The sequence below is a fragment of the Topomyia yanbarensis genome, chromosome 3 (genome assembly GCF_030247195.1).
Source record: "Topomyia yanbarensis strain Yona2022 chromosome 3, ASM3024719v1, whole genome shotgun sequence".
NCBI lineage: Eukaryota > Metazoa > Arthropoda > Insecta > Diptera > Culicidae > Topomyia > Topomyia yanbarensis.
Window position 1 is genome coordinate 174446652 of NC_080672.1, and position 19101 is coordinate 174465752.

The window sequence follows — 19101 nt, forward strand, 5'->3', positions numbered from 1 at the left end:
CCCTAAAACGAAAAGTCGTTTCCTTTCTTCAAGCATTCGCTAGCCTACAACCAATAGAACATGAAGCCCCACCTCGTCTGTATGCGGTAGGGTAATTTGGGGAGAGATGCCGCACATTTTTAAAAATCGATCCTGCATGAAAGTAAACCATTCAATAATTGATGAAATCATTTTTACCAATTGCGAAAAGTTTCAAAAATACTGTGAAATGGTTTTTGTAATGAAAAAAAAATCACCAAATTTCCATGAACATTTTACAAAAAAGGTCATTGCGGGAGAGATGCCGCATGTGCGGGTGAGACGCCGCACCGTGGTCAAAAACTGAAAAATGGCGAACAAAAGTATTTTTTGGCTCTCATTGATGTTTTTGTGATTCAGTGTCTTCAGCTGAGTTTCATGAAGTTTGATTGCACCTATAAATAGGCTAGCACCTTCATTTTTCTTAAGGGGGTATGTACTACCATTTCCAGAATAATTTTTAAATTCAATATTTTAAAAATATTTTTCTTTCTCAACCTTGTGTAACGGTTAAGTTGGAGTAACTTAATTCAGGGCACTATTTATCTATATGCTTGTACGATATACATATCTATGTGTTAGTAGCAGTTCCTTAAAAGCACTGATTGACTGTTTCTCCCAATGATTTTATACAACTTAGGTTTGTTCTTGAAAGATTCATTTTGAAAAAGAATCAATTCGTAAAAAATTTGGGCTTTTATCTCAATATTGACATCACTACAAGTCAATGCGTTCACGAAAATTAGTGCCTGAAACTTTAAAGAATAAACCGAAGTAACTAATACTTAGATATAGGGTTCGTCGCGGTTGCGGTAATTACATCTCTCCTGACGCGGCATCTCTCCCGAAATTACCCTATGATTCTGCTAGATAGCTCGATGAACCGGCTCCACTGGTGGGGGGTCATGACTGGCAGTACCGGATGTTTATCTTGTCTACCATTCAATCGATATTTCTATCAGGTTTTAATCCGCAGGTTATGGACAAGGGTCACCCCAATCGACAGAATCCACAGAAATAATATATGAGACCCAATGATTACATGAATTACAAATTTCACATTATCTCATATCCGAAATAACAGTTAATGGTCCGCGTGTAAGTTAATGGTCCGATTACTTCACTCTGACTTAACTACTAAACTAGATTTAACGCACCGGAAGTTAAGCGAAGGTGAAGAAATCGGCCTTTAAGCTGAATTTTACTTATAAATCTAGGCTGATAGTTCAAATTTAAACCGTATATTTTTTCACACGAATTTTGTTGCTTGCCGTCCGTTTCTCTTTTCTGATTTCGTTCAGTCTAAAACGGTCATTGATCACGCACAAATTCAGCACCTTATCTTCACTGGAACGGTTTGAGCAGAGACAAAGTTAACTGCCATGTCCGTTGACATTGTTTATCTACTCACTATATGGTTTCAAGATTTACATCCAAAACATCGCTCAGCTTTTGTCGAGGATGGTATCGTGCTGTTGGAAGCTTTAGTATCCGTCGCTGCTCGAGCAAATACTTCACCTCGGTAGTCATTTGACAGACTTCCGACTGAAGTTTTTCAATCGTTGCCCGCTGTTTTCGCTTTTCCATCGCCAATTGTGCGATTCGTATTTTCAATGGTAACGCTTTTCTTTCACTAGATTTGGACTGCCTGCAAGCCAGATGGGTTCTATTATTACGTTGGAGTAGCTATTGATTGAAACGAGAATTCTTTATTAATAGTCATCTTTGTCAAATTTCTGTTATCAATTTGTATTGTACCTTTTTCGAAACCAAGCAAGCAGTTTTTTCCACTAACCAAAAAATACTGTTTGTAATTTTCGATGGCTTTTCAATATTTTCCTCTGATCGAACTGTGTCCATACCGCATGAATGTCTTTATGATAATTTGTTTGACGTTGATCATAGCCTACTATTATAGCTGATGCAGTTGAAAAATGATGAATAAGGATAAATCTGAAGAATAGTTTCAATAGAACGTAGTGGGACTGTATCTAATAGCCTTTTCATTTGTATGCAGTTCTACATCGGTGTAGTGTTCGGAAAAAGCCAGATTACACGCAAGCTTGAACGAGTTTAGCCCCGACTACGCGGATGTAGTGTTATGTGAAAACCAAAATGGTTGCATGAAAAAAATTGAAAATGATCCTAATTAGTAGGAGCACTGTACTTTTTGAGTTCCTTTTGTGATCCCAAATAACTAGACAAATTTTGGGAAAGATTGGTGCTGCCGGATATGCGCATTGCGGTTTAAGTTTTTATGGAAATTAGTATGGGATCATTACTTTTCTGTTTCAGTTACGTGACACTTTACGATATGTCCTTCTTGATTAATAAGAAGTAGGCTCCCATTTTGCTTTGTTGAAATATTATACCGTTTTGCATCGAAACGAAGTTTTAGTTATTAACAAAAAAATTACCACAAATTCGGCATACGTCATTCGAAAGATACAGTATCCAAGCATCTTCTCAGTGAATTTCAAAATGATCCATAGAGAGATTCGAGAGAAATGGCGATTTAAAGTTTTATGACACGTTTCATAAGTCTACCAGCAAACACCCACGGGGGTGATCCTATGTTTATAAACAAAAAAAAAATATTTGTCCACTTATTCGGTACTTGGCATTCAGAAGATATAGTAATTAAGTATATCCGCTGCAAGTTTGAAAATATTTCATTGACGGAATCGAAAGTTTTAATGATTTGAATGCGGTATGCGGTCATAGATGGGTTTTCTAAAGAAGTTAAATAAATAAATTCCCAAAAATATTTATTTTTCTTATGTAATCAATAGCCGTATCACCTAAGAGTATTATCAAAAAGTATCAAAGCTTAACTCCAAATATTTTCGAAGATAAATATAGTAGAACCGGTTTGCACGGAGTTGCGTAGCGTCAAGACGAAAAATTTAACGGGTGTTTAAAGATTTTGAAATCCGTGTAAATGATTGCAAAAGAAACTGATTAACTCGAGTAAACACTTTGTTGTAGAAGTTTAACTACACTACTGCTTTAACCACCGAAATCAATAAATAAAAAAAAAATAATTTATGGTTCATGAATTTAATGGTCCATGTATGTCTGCTAACTAGTGGTGTCTCAGATGATTTCACAGTCAAAATCTTCCATCGAGAGGAATTTTGGGCGATCGTCTTTGGAACTGTCATTTTGTATTATTCCTAGATCAAAACAATAACAAAATATACGCAAGAAACAACAACGTGTGAGGTTGTCCAAAAAAATCGTGGGTTCTGGGTTGAGTGGTCGCTTAACGAGTAGTTATCTCAATAGTGTACTAGCTTTGAAGTATCTGCATAAATACTGAATAGACCGATATTTTGAATACAACTCTCTTTAAATCTCATTTTTAATTAGTAATACGAGAATAACAAAAAAATAAAAGTCTACGCAGACTTTTTCTAAAACCCCCCTACCCCCTCCTCCCTCGTAGACAAACGTAGACTTTTGCCAGACCCCTCCATCCCCCTATGAGTCTAGGTGGTTTATGACCGGCCCCTTAGCTACTGAATACCTCTCTTCTGTAAAGTTGTTCTTTGGTAGGGTGACCATACGTCCTGGTTTCTCAGGACATGTCCTGGTTTTTCACTGACTGTCCTGGTGTCATGGGAAGTCAAGGAAAACGCTTGATTTGTCCTGGTTTTTGTCCTGTAAACCTAAAATATTTTTCTTTACTGAGTCTTCGCTTTATTTTCTCTGGTTCAGATTGCTGTTATGACCGATCGCAACCATAATTGCAACGTAAATTCACCCTCAAGCAAAATACGACAAACAAAATTTTAAATACTCGAATCCCTCAATTGTATCATCTGATGTCTTTTTTAATCTCTCGACTTTCTTCTCTTACGTAGAAAATGAAAAGAAAAAGCATGAGGCGTTTGTACATAACATGTGAATGACCTGTACTACCGTGATAGCAGATAGTATAGAAAATCGATAGTAAATGTGACTCTTATGGGTATCACGGCAGTGTGATCCGTTTTCAAAGAAATTTGGCAGCCGAACAAATCGAAACTAGAGCTTCTTCCCGGCTTAAATTGCCTTTCAATCCAGGATCCAAAGAATTCCTTTTGGCGCCCCTGAGAGTACAAATAGAAGACGTTTTGGTGACTTTGCTTTTACTTGGGTTCTCTTTCAAGTGGCATTTTTTCGTCTTACTGGAAATCTGCGAATATTTTTCCAATCCATGAAAAGGGAAATGACGAAACATCAATAACTATAGTGGGAAATTTCATTGAGTGCTTTCTCTAGCTGTTGATTATGGAACCACTACAGGGTTGTCAATGTTAGCAGTACCTAATCTACGATTGACATGGCTTCACTGGACGCTGAACAGCGACTATCCTGCCGAGTCTAGCATCCTACATAACAGGGAGTATGGAAGGTCGCGCTCAAACTGATATTATTTACACCAACCAATCCGCTAGTTTTCATATAACAATTGATAAACTGGAGATATTTCAATGGTAGTTTTTGCAGCTGTTTCGATCATAGTTCTCAGATCGAGAGATAATGATTGTCATTGGAGTTTGCCAGCTACTTAACTTAATATCAAGAATGGTGTAGGTAAGTTACTTTGGACCGTTGATGTTTCTACTTTTCTTCAATGACCCCTCGCCGGTGCTGCACAGGTGATTTCAGAATATTTCTTATCATCCGCTAAATTGATGATAGCCGATGTATCCAACAACATCATGTTACCTTTGCTGATGGTAATGTAACAAGCACTGCGTGTGTGTAAATCCGAAAAAAGAGCTCGGTGATCGAATTCTCATGCAAGACTATGTCTGACCCCTGAACTGTTTTACTGCTGAGTAGAACGTTTTAGCTGCCAAACACGTGGGGGAGAAGGCACAATCGATTGAAAGGTGATGGAGGGGCGTAGTCTGGTGTAAGTTGTTCCAAGACAATCGACGGAGTGCAAAAAAATCAGGGTTCCACACAGCTGAGTTATATCTCAGTGTTATTAGCAACAGCACGAGTTATCAGTAGAGAGACTAGTAGTAGTAAATGTTCACCATCATTCACATCTATCAAATTACTCATGTGAGCTACGTCAAATTTCTAGAGATTGTTGTTGTTGACAACCCACCAAAAGTGGCGACCAGCGACTGCTTCACCCGCGCGTTATTTGTGGTATGCCGGGTAACACAAAAAATCAAATATTTCAAAAACCTCATGCTTGCTTATTATTTTTTTCTTGGAATTAAAAGCTGATAATATATGCAACATTTTACAACTTAAACGGTATGAATATCGCGTGAAGAGACCGACATTTTCTAAGTCAAACAACCAGTGAAGTTCATAACAGTTTTTGCAACCGACCGAGACGGTTGTGCCTCCAGGTGGAAGGTTTTGTTCTCGAGAGAGTGACGGAGTGCGAGACGCTGTATGCGTTATTGTGGGAGAGAGAGTGAGAGACGAGTTTGTTAAGTGTGAGTCGACAGTTGATACGTCGGAGGCGTGGTCAACGGCATCCTCGACAAGTGGTATTTTGACAGCAAACCGCGGGTAGACGAATTTGCCTACCGCGGTGGCAGAAATCGACAGTGATCGTGCCTGTACACACAGAAAAAAATATAGTGTATTGGTGTCGTCGGGCAATTCTAATCGACGAGAGGGAAGCGTCACAGGTAGACCCATTTTCTCTATTTGTCTACCGCAGAAGTGGTACGACGAATAAGGAAAACAAGTGGCACCGAAAAGTGCCGCATCGACAGTGGGATTTTCGCAGCAAGCCACAGGTAGCCACATTTGTCTACCGAGGTGGTGGAAACGAAGAAAGCGCGCTTGTGGTGGTGATACCGACGAGCAGCTTAATCGGAGAGAGTTTTGAAGTGTTGCAGGTAGGACTATTTCTCTACTGAAGAAGCAACGCGACGAAGAAGGACAGCAAGTGTCACATTGTCAAACAACGGGCACCGAGTTTACAACGTAACACATGAGGTGTGTTCTACCGGTGTCTTCGTCACCTAATAGATAGCAGATAACAGGTATATTTTTCATTCCTTTTTGTGATAGTTTTTCTTACTAGGTAAAATGGATGAAGAGATGGGAGAACGAGTAACAGACCCTCCCCCTAAGCCTTATGCTGAAAATGTAAATCCGACTAGAATTAAAATTTACCCAGAGTCGTCAACGGGACCATGGATTGTATTTATTAGGCGTAAAGCAAAGGCGCTAAATATCATTCAAATTTCTAAAGATTTGACTTCGCGATTCTCGGATGTAAAAGAGATCGTCAAAGTTAATAAAGATAAAATACGCATTGTCGTTGGTTGTCTCAAACAAGCCAATGCAATTGCTTCTTGCGAGCTTTTTACGCGTGAATATAGAGCGTATATTCCTTCAAAGGAAATTGAAATTGATGGGGTCATCACAGAATCGAGTTTGACTGTTGATGACTTAGTTAAGCATGGGGTTGGTCGTTTCAAAGACACCATACTTAAAGACGTAAAAATACTTGAATGCAAGCAATTGCATTCAGTATCACACGAAGGAGATAAAAAAGTTTATCGACTGTCTGACTCATTTCGAGTGACTTTCGCTGGGTCTGCGCTGCCCAACTATGTCATTATCGATAAGATTCGTCTCCCTGTTCGCCTTTTTATCCCTCGTGTAATGAATTGCCTTAATTGCAAACAGCTTGGCCACACAGCCACTTACTGTTCCAATAAGGCACGGTGTGGCAAATGTGGGGGTTCTCATCAAGAGGATACATGTAATGAAAATTCAGAAAAATGTTTAATGTGCGGAGAAAACTCACATGAGGTCCCTGCATGCCCCATTTATAAATTGCATGAGGATAAAATTAAACGATCCTTGAAGGAGAGGTCTAAGCGCTCCTATGCAGAAATGTTGAAAAATGCTACCCCTAAACCCATCTTCTTAGAAAACACTTACACATCTCTATTTTCGGAACAGTCTGACTCTGACGGAGCGTGCGAAGGTACATCATTTGTTTTACCCGGAAATTCCAGAAAAAGAAAACAGTCTTCTTTTCCCAAGCTGCCAAGCAAGGGCCTTAAAATTTCTCCACCAATAGATAAACTGCGCCCAAAACCGAAAAATTCCGATTCAAAACCGAAATCAATTCCGCCCGGTTTTGGGAACGTACAATCCAAACAGAACATCATTACTGGAAATAATAAAATTTCGACTTCCTCTGAGCCTCAACCGGGGGTAGGATTATTGAAATTTTCTGAAATTGTTGATTGGATTTTTAAAGCATTCAATATTTCTGAACCACTAAAGAGTATACTTTCAGCTTTCCTCCCAACAATTAGAACATTTTTAGAGCAGCTGATTGCTCAATGGCCCATCCTTGCAGCGATTGTACCTTTCAATGGGTAATTCACCTCCTCCAATGAAAGATTCCATCACTGTTTTACAGTGGAATTGCAGAAGTATCATACCTAAAATTGATTCCTTAAAAATTTTACTGCATAATTTAAAATGCGATGCTTTTGCTCTATGTGAAACATGGCTTACCTCAAACATTAATTTCAACTTAAATGATTTCAACATTATTCGCCTAGACCGAGACACCCCGTATGGAGGAGTGCTTCTAGGAATTAAAAAGTGCTATTCTTTCTATAGAATTACCATCCCCATGATTGCTGGCATTGAGGCTGTAGCAGTCCAAACGAATATTAAAGGCAAAGACATGTCTATCGCTTCTATATATATACCTCCCAAAGTTCAAATTGGACAACGTCAAATTTTTGAGGTAGTGGAATCGATGGCTGCTCCGCGTCTGATACTGGGAGACTTCAACTCGCACGGAGTATTGTGGGGTTCCCTCTACAATGATAATCGATCCTCTTTGATATACAATGTTTGTGACGAATTTAATATGACAGTTTTAAATACTGGCGAAACAACACGCATCCCCAGACCTCCTGCACGTCCAAGTGCATTAGATCTATCTCTGTGCTCGACATCACTTGGGTTAGATTGCACGTGGAAGGTTGTACCTGATCCTCACGGTAGCGATCATTTGCCAATCGTTGTTTCAATTAACAGTGAATTAGGCCTTACGAATTCAATCAATGTTCCTTATGACTTAATACGAAATATTGATTGGAAAACATACGAAACATTAATTTCCACTTCTCTTGCTTCGACAGAAGAGCTACCCCCTACCGAAGAATATGAATTCTTAGCGGGTTTAATTATTGAAGCAGCAGAACAAGCCCAAACGAAATGCAATCCTGGAATGACAATAAATAGACGGCCCCCTAATCCTTGGTGGGACAAAGAGTGCTCTGATGCATATGAAGCTAAACAAGTTGCCTACAAAGAAATTATGAAACAGAAAGGGGGTATACGTGAGAACTTTGAAAATTATTTCATTTTGCAAAACAAATTTGACAGTATACGTCGTGCCAAAAAGTCTAGTTATTGGAGACGCTTCATTGATGGCTTGTCAAGAGAAACATCAATGAGTACTCTTTGGAACACAGCCAGAAGAATGAGGAATCGAAACGTGACTAATGAAAGCGAAGATTTTTCGAATCGTTGGATATTTAATTTTGCCAAGAAAATTTGTCCCGATTCTGCTCCTGCGCAGAAAATCACTCGCGATGCTCCCACAAGTAACGATTTCATAGATTCGCCTTTGACAATGATGGAATTCTCAATTGCACTCCTCTCATGCAACAATAATGCTCCGGGACTAGACAGAATTAAATTCAACTTGGTGAAGAATCTGCCTGATCTAGCAAAAAGACGCTTGTTGAATTTATTCAATAAGCTTCTTGAGCAGAACATTGTGCCGCACGACTGGAGACAAGTGAGAGTTATCGCTATTCCAAAACCGGGAAAACCAGCCTCCGATCATAACTCGTATCGACCGATTGCAATGCTATCCTGCATCAGGAAATTGTTGGAAAAAATTATCCTACGACGTCTCGACAATTGGGTTGAGGCGAACGGCTTGCTATCAGATACCCAGTTTGGTTTTCGGAGAGGAAAGGGAACGAATGATTGTCTGGCGCTACTTTCGTCAGAAATCCAACTCGCTTACGCAAAAAAAGAACAAATGGCGTCTGTGTTCTTAGACATAAAAGGAGCATTCGACTCAGTCTCCATTGATGTTCTCTCGGAGAAGCTACATCAATGTGGTCTTTCACCGATATTAAATAATTATTTATACAATTTATTGTCAGAAAAGCACATGCATTTTTCATATGGCGATTTGGCGACACTCAGAATAAGTTACATGGGCCTCCCACAAGGCTCTTGTCTAAGCCCCCTTCTCTATAATTTTTACGTGAATGACATTGATAATTGTATTGTCAGCCCATGCACTTTAAGACAACTTGCAGATGATGGGGTGGTTTCTGCCACAGGACCAAAAGCTATAAATTTACAACAACCATTGCAAGATAGCTTGGATAATTTATCAATTTGGGCTTTAAAACTGGGCATCGATTTCTCTACGGAGAAAACAGAGTTGGTCGTTTTCTCAAGGAAGCGTGATCCGGCTCAGCTTCAGCTTCAGTTGGTTGGTAGAACGATAGCCCAAGTCCTGACTTTTAAATACCTTGGAATTTGGTTCGATTCTAAAGGCACATGGGGAGGCCACATTAGGTATCTAATAACGAAATGCCAACAAAGGATAAATTTTCTGCGAACAATAACTGGATCATGGTGGGGTTCTCATCCAAGTGACATGATAAGATTGTATCAAACAACAATACTTTCAGTAATGGAATATGGGTGCATCTGTTTCCGTTCAGCTGCGAACACTCACATTATTAAACTGGAACGGATACAGTATCGCTGTTTACGAATTGCCTTAGGTTGCATGCAGTCGACCCATACAATGAGTCTTGAAGTACTAGCGGGAGTTCTTCCTTTAAAAGACCGATTCTGGGATCTCTCTTCTCGTTTACTTATTCGATGTGAGGTTATGAACCCACTGGTAATTGAAAATTTTGAAAGACTTGTCGAGCTTCAACCCCAAACCAGATTCATGACAGTGTATTTCAATCACATGTCACAAGAAATAACGCCTGCTAGGTATATTCCCACATACGTCAATATACTAGGTATTCCTGAATCCACTTTATTCTTCGACACGTCCATGCAAGCAGAGATTCGTGGAATTCCGGATCATCTACGCTCGCGGGAGATCCCTAAAATATTCACAAGTAAATATCAACACATAGACTGCCTTAAAATGTTTTACACTGATGGGTCACGAATCAGTGAGGCCACTGGTTTCGGTATTTTCAACAATAATTTTTCAATTTCTCTCAAACTTGCAGAACCCGCCTCTGTTTATATAGCGGAACTAGCAGCAGTTCACTATAGTTTTCAAATAATTAATACTTTACCCCCGAACCATTACTTTATCCTCACTGATAGTCTCAGCACAATTGCAGCTCTACGCTCAAAGAGGATTGATAATCACGATCCATTCTTTTTGGTGAAGATACGAGAATCTCTGAGTAACCTGACAAGAAAATGTTATAAATTTACCCTAGTGTGGCTCCCCGCCCATTGCTCTATTGCGGGCAATGAGAAAGCTGATAATTTAGCCAAGATTGGTGCACTAGATGGTGAAATATATGAAAGACCCATCGCTTACAATGAATTTTATAGCGCTTCTCGACAGAGGACACTTGCTAGTTGGCAAACATCTTGGGACAATGGAGATATGGGACGATGGCTACACTCAATTATCCCTAAAGTATCAACGAAGGCATGGTTCAAAGGATTGGATGTAAGTCGGGACTTCATCCGTGTGATGTCTAGGCTCATGTCCAATCATTATACTTTAGATGCGCATCTCCGTCGTATTGGGCTCGCTGAGGGTAATCATTGTGCTTGTGGAGAAGGTTACCATGACATTGAGCATGTTGTTTGGTCCTGCACTGAATATCGTGAAGCCAGATCACAATTAGTAGATTCTTTACAAGTCCGAGGAAGACCAATCCATGTTCCTGTTAGAGACATCCTGGCGTATCGCGATCCTCTATACATGGAACTTATCTATCATTTTCTAAAAACAGCGTCTGTCAAAATTTAATTAAATTCATCTCCTCATACTCTCATCCAAGGCTAATCATTCACCAATTAAAGTGTCCTAGAATATTTAGTTTTAAATTTAGACAATAACAGAAAAAAGTAAATAAATACACCCGAAAATACTAGATCATTATGAAATACAACAATGTAAGGAAAAAAGCAAACAATAAAGTGATTTCAGTGTTAGTTTTAGACAAAGTACTAGTATAGTTAAAATTAGTCTTAAGGATTTTTGTAACGTGCTATGTAAAAAAAAGAAACTGGCGTAAAAAGCTTTTGCAAATGCCGTGTCAAATAAACGTAAAAAAAAAAAAAAACCAGTGAAGTTTGGTGCAATTCGAAATTAAACTTTGTCCGTAGAAAATATGACTATAAAAGGTGTATAAATCTTCAAATAACAAAAAAAAATACTATAAATATTTCGAATAACGATAAAATATTTCACGACGTTGCTTACGAGTGCCCAAACAATAAAATTCAAACAAGGGGGGGGTGTACTTCAGAAATCTGTACTCATAACCAAAGAAAAAAAAAATGAAACAGACAGAGTGAAGCTTTCGCTGCGTTTGACCAAACGTCGGCAATTTCCGAACAACGTGTTTATTAATCAGCCAGAAATCTAGATTGAACAGTTCGTAAACCCTAGAAATCATCGTGTTTGCCTAACTGAGCTCACTTACGATAATTTGGGCATTCAGTTGGCCATCTAAAGGCAATGTTTAGTTCAAATAAAGCTGTGGGCATTGAGGCTGGTATGAATAATGATTTTGATCGTGAAAATGTTTTGGAAGCTGATTTAGACAGATGGGCATACAAACATTTCGGATACAGATCATGGAAGTTCCAACAAGGCTCGGCACACAAGGGCTTTTTCACTTCAATCCCAATTTTAGAGAATTAGATTCGAAGTGGAAAATACGCTCATGCTGAAAAAAGCAATTGACCGTGAAGGGACTAAAATCTGAAATTATCACATTCGGCCTTTTGCGATTAGTTTTTTGGCCATGTAAGCGTAATATGCAAGAAAAAATGTGGCCTTTCAGCGAATAAAAAATATTTGAAAGAAAAATATATATATAAGCTTCTGAATAGATAACACTTCATATCAGCCAACCTGTACATATGCACGTAAGGAGAAAGCTATTCTCTCACTGCTAGGTGGATTGCATGGTGATCTGTGTGTTCATATACCATCACACATCAAAACCACGGTTGCGTTAAATACAAGGGGACAAAATATTATTAGGAAAATTCGCAAAATGCTCACATATATGTTTTCATACCCCGATATTCAAAATAGGTTTTTTGCCCCTAAAACACCATTAAAGCTATACTCTTTATGTAACAGTCTCATTTTTAGTTATTAAAAATTGGTAAGTGAGGAATAAAAATATAAATGTTTAATATCTCCGCCGCTCGTGAACAGTTTGATTAAGTAGCTTTGTTTGAAAGTTATACGCTTAAAACATATCGGTTTTGACAAAACTACCCATATTTCAGAAAGTAAGCAACATATCCAAAAACAGTGTGTATACATACAGACACACACACATACAGACATTGTCCCAATTTGCAGAGTTGAGTCGATTGGTATATAAGATCCGGCCCTCCACGCCTTGGCAAAAATTTACAAAGTTTGAACGATTCCTATACATTTCTTTTATAAGAATTGTAAAACAGTTAAAACTTTAAAGAAAATGAGTTGTGGTATATTTGTATCAAACTAAAAAAATATACTTAGCTTTCGTTCAAAAATAAAGCATTCTAACCGTTATTTGTCCAACAAAAAACACCTTTAACAGGCCAACAAGGGTATCCGGGTACCCACAAATTGAAATGCTCATAAATACAATTTGCACAATTTTAGATGTTTTGGATTCAGGAACTCGTCCACTTTTTGATTCTGTAAAATTGAACTGGATGAATTGATCTGGTTATTGGTAATCCGGATTTTCCAGAGTAATGTTCCAGTACTAGGGTATGATTTGTAAATTTTAATAATGTCCTGGCAATATGAGTATCAAAACTCTTCAAATTGCCTCGTTCTGTTATTTGTTGTTACGGGAGCCTATGGCAGTTTGAAATATGGAAATGGAACGGAATGGCCACTCACGGCCCACGGGAACCTGCTCCGGAATCCGGGGTAAAATCACCAAATGGTTCCAAAACCACGATAAATTACCTTAGTTATTGGTATATCAGTTTTGTGGATACCCGGGTACCCTCGTCGGCCTGTTATGTAGTAGAAAAATTTAGGAGCCCCTTCTCACTCCCCCTATATTACTACCCCTATTACCCCTATATATTATATATTACTATATCAACAATATTATTAACCCAAAAGCTTGACTTAGTGAAGTTCTAAAATGTTGCAAAGTTTTAATTTTCAGCTATGGATAAAATATGGGATTTTCAATAATTGAAACCTAAATAGGTACTCGGGTACCGCGTCGGACACATAACGGTTAAACTAAAAGAGAAATAAACTTCGATAATGGCGTAAAATTTGGCGGCTGTTTAGCAATTGTCTAATAGCTTTACTGAGTGTAATGCTGTGTGCGAAAAAAGCTCTACGATATGACTTTTCTCGTACACCCAAAACAGTGCATATTTTCTGTTTTTGCGCTTACAATCTTATGCCCCAAGGCAATCCTTTCTGAACATGGAGCTCGAAAAATAATCGATGATACACACTCACTTACAAAGAGATATTATTAAGATTTGATTTTGTATCAATTTGCTGCTTACGAAGCTCACAAAGATTTTTTTCTAAACCTTACATTCCCCGCACCCTTCATACGCTATCTTATCGTTGACCTGAAACTACTGGGAAAAAATGCGGTCTTCAGATTCTTAGATTAGAGCCGACTAACATCTATTCGCTAAAATCAACTCTACTATTCGTGCTATAGCGACACGTAAAATGACATATCTACACTCAGGCAAAAAATACATCGAATTTCTGGGAATATCGTATATTTTTTAACCACAAGTAGCGCGTATTTAAATCATAGGATTATCTTATGAAACGGTTTTTATTTTGTCAAATCGATTAGCTATGATCTTTGATTATAAGACAATATTATCCATTTCTCTGATGTGTATGAGGATCATAAGATGCTCGTATGAAATTGAATCGACTGACATATGAAATAACTTATAAAATGTTGAGATAATCATAAAAGTCGTATGTTTTTAACATTAGTCTTATGAAAAAATAGTTTTGTTACTTTTCTATGCATCATAAGGTAAATCTCATGAATTTCGCTATGCGTTTTGCCTGAGTGTAGGCTGTATGTATGAGTATCGTCATTGAGGTTCAATATTGTGTTGCACAAGTATGAGGTTGGTAGGTTGAACACCAACGAATCCTTTTGGAGCTTTTTGCTCAGAGTTCAAAAGCGAAAAAAACAGATTCACTTACGCTCCCGATGATTCGTTTTGGGTGTATTGGCAAGTCACGACATCATCTCCAATGTGGATTTATATGAATAGCTGTATTCAATAATCGATCCTCGAAAAGCAAAATACAAATCACAGGAAAACCAAGCTAAGAAGCCTCCGTCAATCATATACATTGACTACCTGAAGAATCGAGTTTTCTTTACTCTTCGGGGACCCTAAATTGGAAAAATTGAACTCAATTTTCAGGCTACCCTTCACCAATGTCTCATCAATTGTTACACATCCATGGGAAAGGAAATTCATGCGATAATCTTAACGAAATAATTACATATTACGACTGGAGGATACGGCTACGAACCAGGCGCAGTTAAGATTCATTCAAAATCCTCGAAACGTGTGGGTAAACTATCGCGTGATTTATCGTGCATTCATATTCTGAAAACTTTGCCTGACTTTGGCAAAGCTCTACTGCGCGATCGGGAAAATGCCAACCTCCGCGGTATATCATTCTGGGCTCGCCTGGTAACACACCCATTTTTCTGTCTGGGCGAGATGTTCCCTCTCGACAACGCAACCGTTCTGAATAAGAGCAGACTAGCGCGGTGGAGCAGAATATAAATTACCGTATAGGATCAATCTCATCATTCAGATCTTCCCAGCTCATGTTTGCGCCGATGTCTTGCATTTTTGGTCTTGCGCGAGCACACTTTTACGGTTCGAGGCGTTCACAACTTCCAACGCGCTGGAGAAGATGAATGCACGATTCCGAATGCCGATAATTATAATCTTTAAGCCCATTTATTTCTCAGCCACCACTACCGGATAAGTACATATTGTATGTAAATCGTCGCTATCGGCAAACGAGCTTCTGAATGAGTTGTTTCACTTTTTTATATTGATGTCTGATCGTCCAGACCAAGATGAAGAAATATTAACGGCTGCTTACCTAAAAAAGTCATTCCTACAGTAGAGCTTCGATTCTCGACTGAAGCACTTATCGGACAGGGGCTGGTGACACTCACAACATCGAACACACGCCGCATGCCAGCCCCGCTCCAGCACGTTCAGCAGGAATTTGTCTAGGATTGGCTTGTTACATCCGGCGCACGGGTCCGCAACCCCGGATGGCGGCTCGCCTCGACCTGTAATTATCCGAGACGGATAAAAGAAGAACAGAAAAATAAGTTGAGCTATACACATGAGATGAATAAGACATTGAGACATGCTGAAAAATGAACTATCAATCAGGGTGTTAACTTTTAGTAGCTACCGTATTTACGAATGAGTGTATAGCTGTGAGCGGCAAACAATCATTAAGGTGGAGTAGGGCCACACAGCAGTTCATATGTATGTAGAGGTAAACCATTTTTTTTGTTTAATTATTAAAACAATCAATGGGAAAAACTGTAATATTTCCGCGACAGCTTGAAAGTTTTAACCGACAACCCTTGTTTCGTAAAACCCGTTTCAAATATATTAGAATATAAAAACCGGATATAAACACTTCAAGTATAAAAATCGGACTGGGACTTTCCTTTGTAAGAGTCGGATAAAAACCTTCAGTATAAAAATCTATCTCATTTTAATATATCTCATTTTTACAAACGAGTATTTTCAGGCCGACTTTTCATGTTTAACGTCACGATATATACGGATACTCCTGCGAACGATTTTTTTTTTCATTTTAACAGATTTTTATACTGGAGGTTTCCGAGCTTTCCGGATCAGAACTTTTTAAGCGATTCTTATGCTGAATGAACTCTGTCCTATTTTTATGCTTGATGTTTATTTCCGATTTCTTTTTTCTAATATATTTGAAATGAGTTTTACGAAGCATGTTCTGTCCTTGTGACTTTTATTTTCGGTTGCTCATATGTGTATATAATAATAAATACTTTCACATGTGTTAGAAGAAATATACAAATACAAAGAGAACTGCAACTCTGTTTTGGACTTTCAATATTTATAATTAGCTCAGATTTTTTAAGTTGCGAAGTGAACAAAAAATCTATTTTTCCAACTAAAATAAGAGCACTCAAGTCGAACGAAAAAATCGTTTATATCAAATGCAAATTAAATGTCCCTGTCGAAAGATGGAAATCGAAAGATGGAAAAAACAGAAATTTCAAAATTTGATGACAACAGTACTGTTAGAATCGGTTTTGGACTGAACAGAAAGTACCTAATCATTACGCTCTTGCAATAGTGGATTTAGCCTTTAGGTGCTGCTAATATCGTTTCTTCCAAAAGAATTGATTTTAACTCCAATATCATTTTTGTTTTGACACCTTTTTCTCAATGTTATATTATGATTAAAATAGGGTATATAAATTTTCCAAGGCCTCCACATTAGTCTCATACAAACGGACGATATGTGTTATTCGTTAACTGCCGCATGAAATTTCTAAATCCAGCAAAAAAAAACAAACAGCAACACCAGTTGGGCAAATTGAGATGCGTTCCGCTATTTTAGAAACCCGTATCAATTTCAAGGTTAGGTTGTAAGCCACAATCGGATACCTACTACAAAAAAACGCCGTTGATCCTACCGATGACAGCGGATATCGAAGTAGGCATGTTTTGATAGGTATCTGTTATGCTTTGCGGATTAGCTATCCGACACTTCTTGCGCATCATGCTGCTCTTAGGGTGCATCAAACCCTCTTGTTTCAATGAAAAGCTGCAGCTGGATGGGATTTTTTGATACTAACTATTTAACAAATGATTGCATATGAAATCGTAGAGCATACTCCGCTTGCCAATAAAATTTGATAGCTCTTTACGTCGACATGGCTGATAGATATTGAGTCATGAGTTTTAAATATTTGGCAGTACTTTAGAACCGAATTTTACAATCTCTTAGTATATCCTGGAACTATTCGAGGCTAATAATTAATACATTCGCTGTGACAGCAAGCTAATTTGGGTTGGCAGCTAGAACCCAAGCAATTCAACACGCCGTCGGAAAGTTTCCTTTTTCATCTATGTTACAACCATCAACGCCATCGTAAAAACAAAAACACACAAAATGAAACTGAAAATGTATTCATAAATAATGTGTTCCCAGCTTGTACATATCAAGCTGCACGAAGAAACACATCGATATTAATTACGGCACCCCCCTGTTTAGGCGCTATAAAATTTGCATTCGGCGTGAAAACTTTAAGCTTAATGAGATCACTGGTACGATTCCTATCCGCCGTCACTCTGTTGATGGTGACGCCTGGTAACTTGTTATGGTCCCCGCAGTGGGGTATTCGTTCGTTTTACAAGCGACGTGGGGTTTTGAATGAACCGCTAATTTAATGTAAATATTGTTCTCACGGTTGAAGATCCAGATTCGTACTGAGCAGAATTTTTCTTCAATCGTCTGTGAAAATTGGAAGAGCTAGGTAAGCGTACAATTCGACAATCGTATATTTGTGAGGGAAATCGATTGAAAATTAAATTTAACGTTTTTAAAGGGAATGTGTGCAGACAAATCGATCGTCCTAGTGCGCATGATTCCAGTGAGGTCTGAGCAACCGGTGCAGTAACGTAGCAACCCGAGAGACGAATTTTCCTGGTCCACAGCATGGTATACCATATACATCAGCTTCTTCTCAAGTGCGGCGTGACATCGCCATTGCCTTCTTCGCGTGTCTAGATGGAAACATTTCCTCTTCCCCGATAAGAATTTCCTTCTTGGTTTGCAGCCCTCTCTCGCACAAGAGAGCCATCTTGAAAGCGATAAATCTTCACTAGTCCTTGGCAACCGGCGACAACGGGTCGGGTGAAGATCAGAGCTACCACAATAAGGTACGACCAGAATGGGAACCATAACATGGTATGAGTGGTTTATTGTTGGGGAATAAAGAAAACGTACATACAGCGAATGTCGGAGCAACTGGAGACTACTGAAAAAGTTATTCGTTTGCCCTACACAGCTTCGTTCAACCTCAAAAGGACGCCTTTACATGGGCTATTAAAAATTTACGGTTATTTTCACGGTTTTACTATGGGCTCTACACACTGACTCAATCGTAAACGTAAAGGCGAGATTCTAGCTACCAACAGTAGGCTGTACGACATTGTTTAAAAACATGCGGTAAGAAATCTTCAAATTTAGCAGCCTATCATCTATTTATTCGAGATATTTTTTTTCAAATTATTTCCCTAATGTTAACAGAAACAAAAATACACGAATTTTATGTTTGGTTAGCTTAACGGGACAGCAATAATTTTCATTATTTTTCGAGCATTTTATTCTAATAGGGTAATTTGAGGAGAGACGCCGCACATTTCTTAAAATCGATGCTGCATTAAGGTAAACCATTCAATAATTGATGAAATCATTTTTATTAATTGCGACAAGTTTCTAAAATACTGTGAAATGGTTTTTGTCATGAAAAAGAAAATCATCCAATTTCTACGAACATTCCACAATAAAAGGTCATTGCGGGAGAGATGCCGCATGTGCAGGTGAGACGCTGCACCGTGGTCACAAACTGAAAAATGGTGAACAAAAGTATTTTTAGCTCTCGTTGATGGTTTGTGATTAAGTGTCTTCAACTGAGTTTCATGAAATATGATTACACATATAAATCACTTTTCTTAAGGGGGTACTACCATTTCTAGAAACATTTT

At 38.4% G+C, this 19101-nt stretch overlaps 2 protein-coding genes across 4 annotated transcripts in view; both read right to left on the minus strand.

Moving 5' to 3' along the window:
• The window catches only part of LOC131686769 (LIM/homeobox protein Lhx5), a 158627-nt gene that overhangs the window by 111219 nt on the left and 28307 nt on the right, over window positions 1-19101 (minus strand). For all 3 annotated transcript variants that reach the window (XM_058970752.1, XM_058970751.1, XM_058970753.1), the window contains one exon: window positions 15422-15617. In XM_058970752.1, the coding sequence (XP_058826735.1) occupies window positions 15422-15617 (196 nt within the window). The remainder of the gene's footprint in view (window positions 1-15421; window positions 15618-19101) is intronic.
• Window positions 1178-1880, minus strand: LOC131686771 (uncharacterized). Its single transcript, XM_058970757.1, has 3 exons — window positions 1777-1880; window positions 1430-1704; window positions 1178-1365 (listed from the first exon to the last, which is right to left on the minus strand). Exons 1-3 carry the CDS (start codon window positions 1876-1878, stop codon window positions 1251-1253), a joined length of 492 nt encoding a protein of 163 aa, XP_058826740.1. The 5' UTR covers window positions 1879-1880; the 3' UTR covers window positions 1178-1250.

Coding starts and splice junctions, on each gene's coding strand:
- LOC131686771 (XM_058970757.1), bottom strand. CDS start 1,878: ATGGACACAGTTCGATCAGAGGAAAATATTGAAAAGCCATCGAAAATT. Junction 1,705..1,776: donor CTTGCTTGGTTTCGAAAAAG/GTACAATACAAA, acceptor TTCAATCAATAG/CTACTCCAACGTAATAATAG. Junction 1,366..1,429: donor GTAAATCTTGAAACCATATA/GTGAGTAGATAA, acceptor AAACCGTTCCAG/TGAAGATAAGGTGCTGAATT.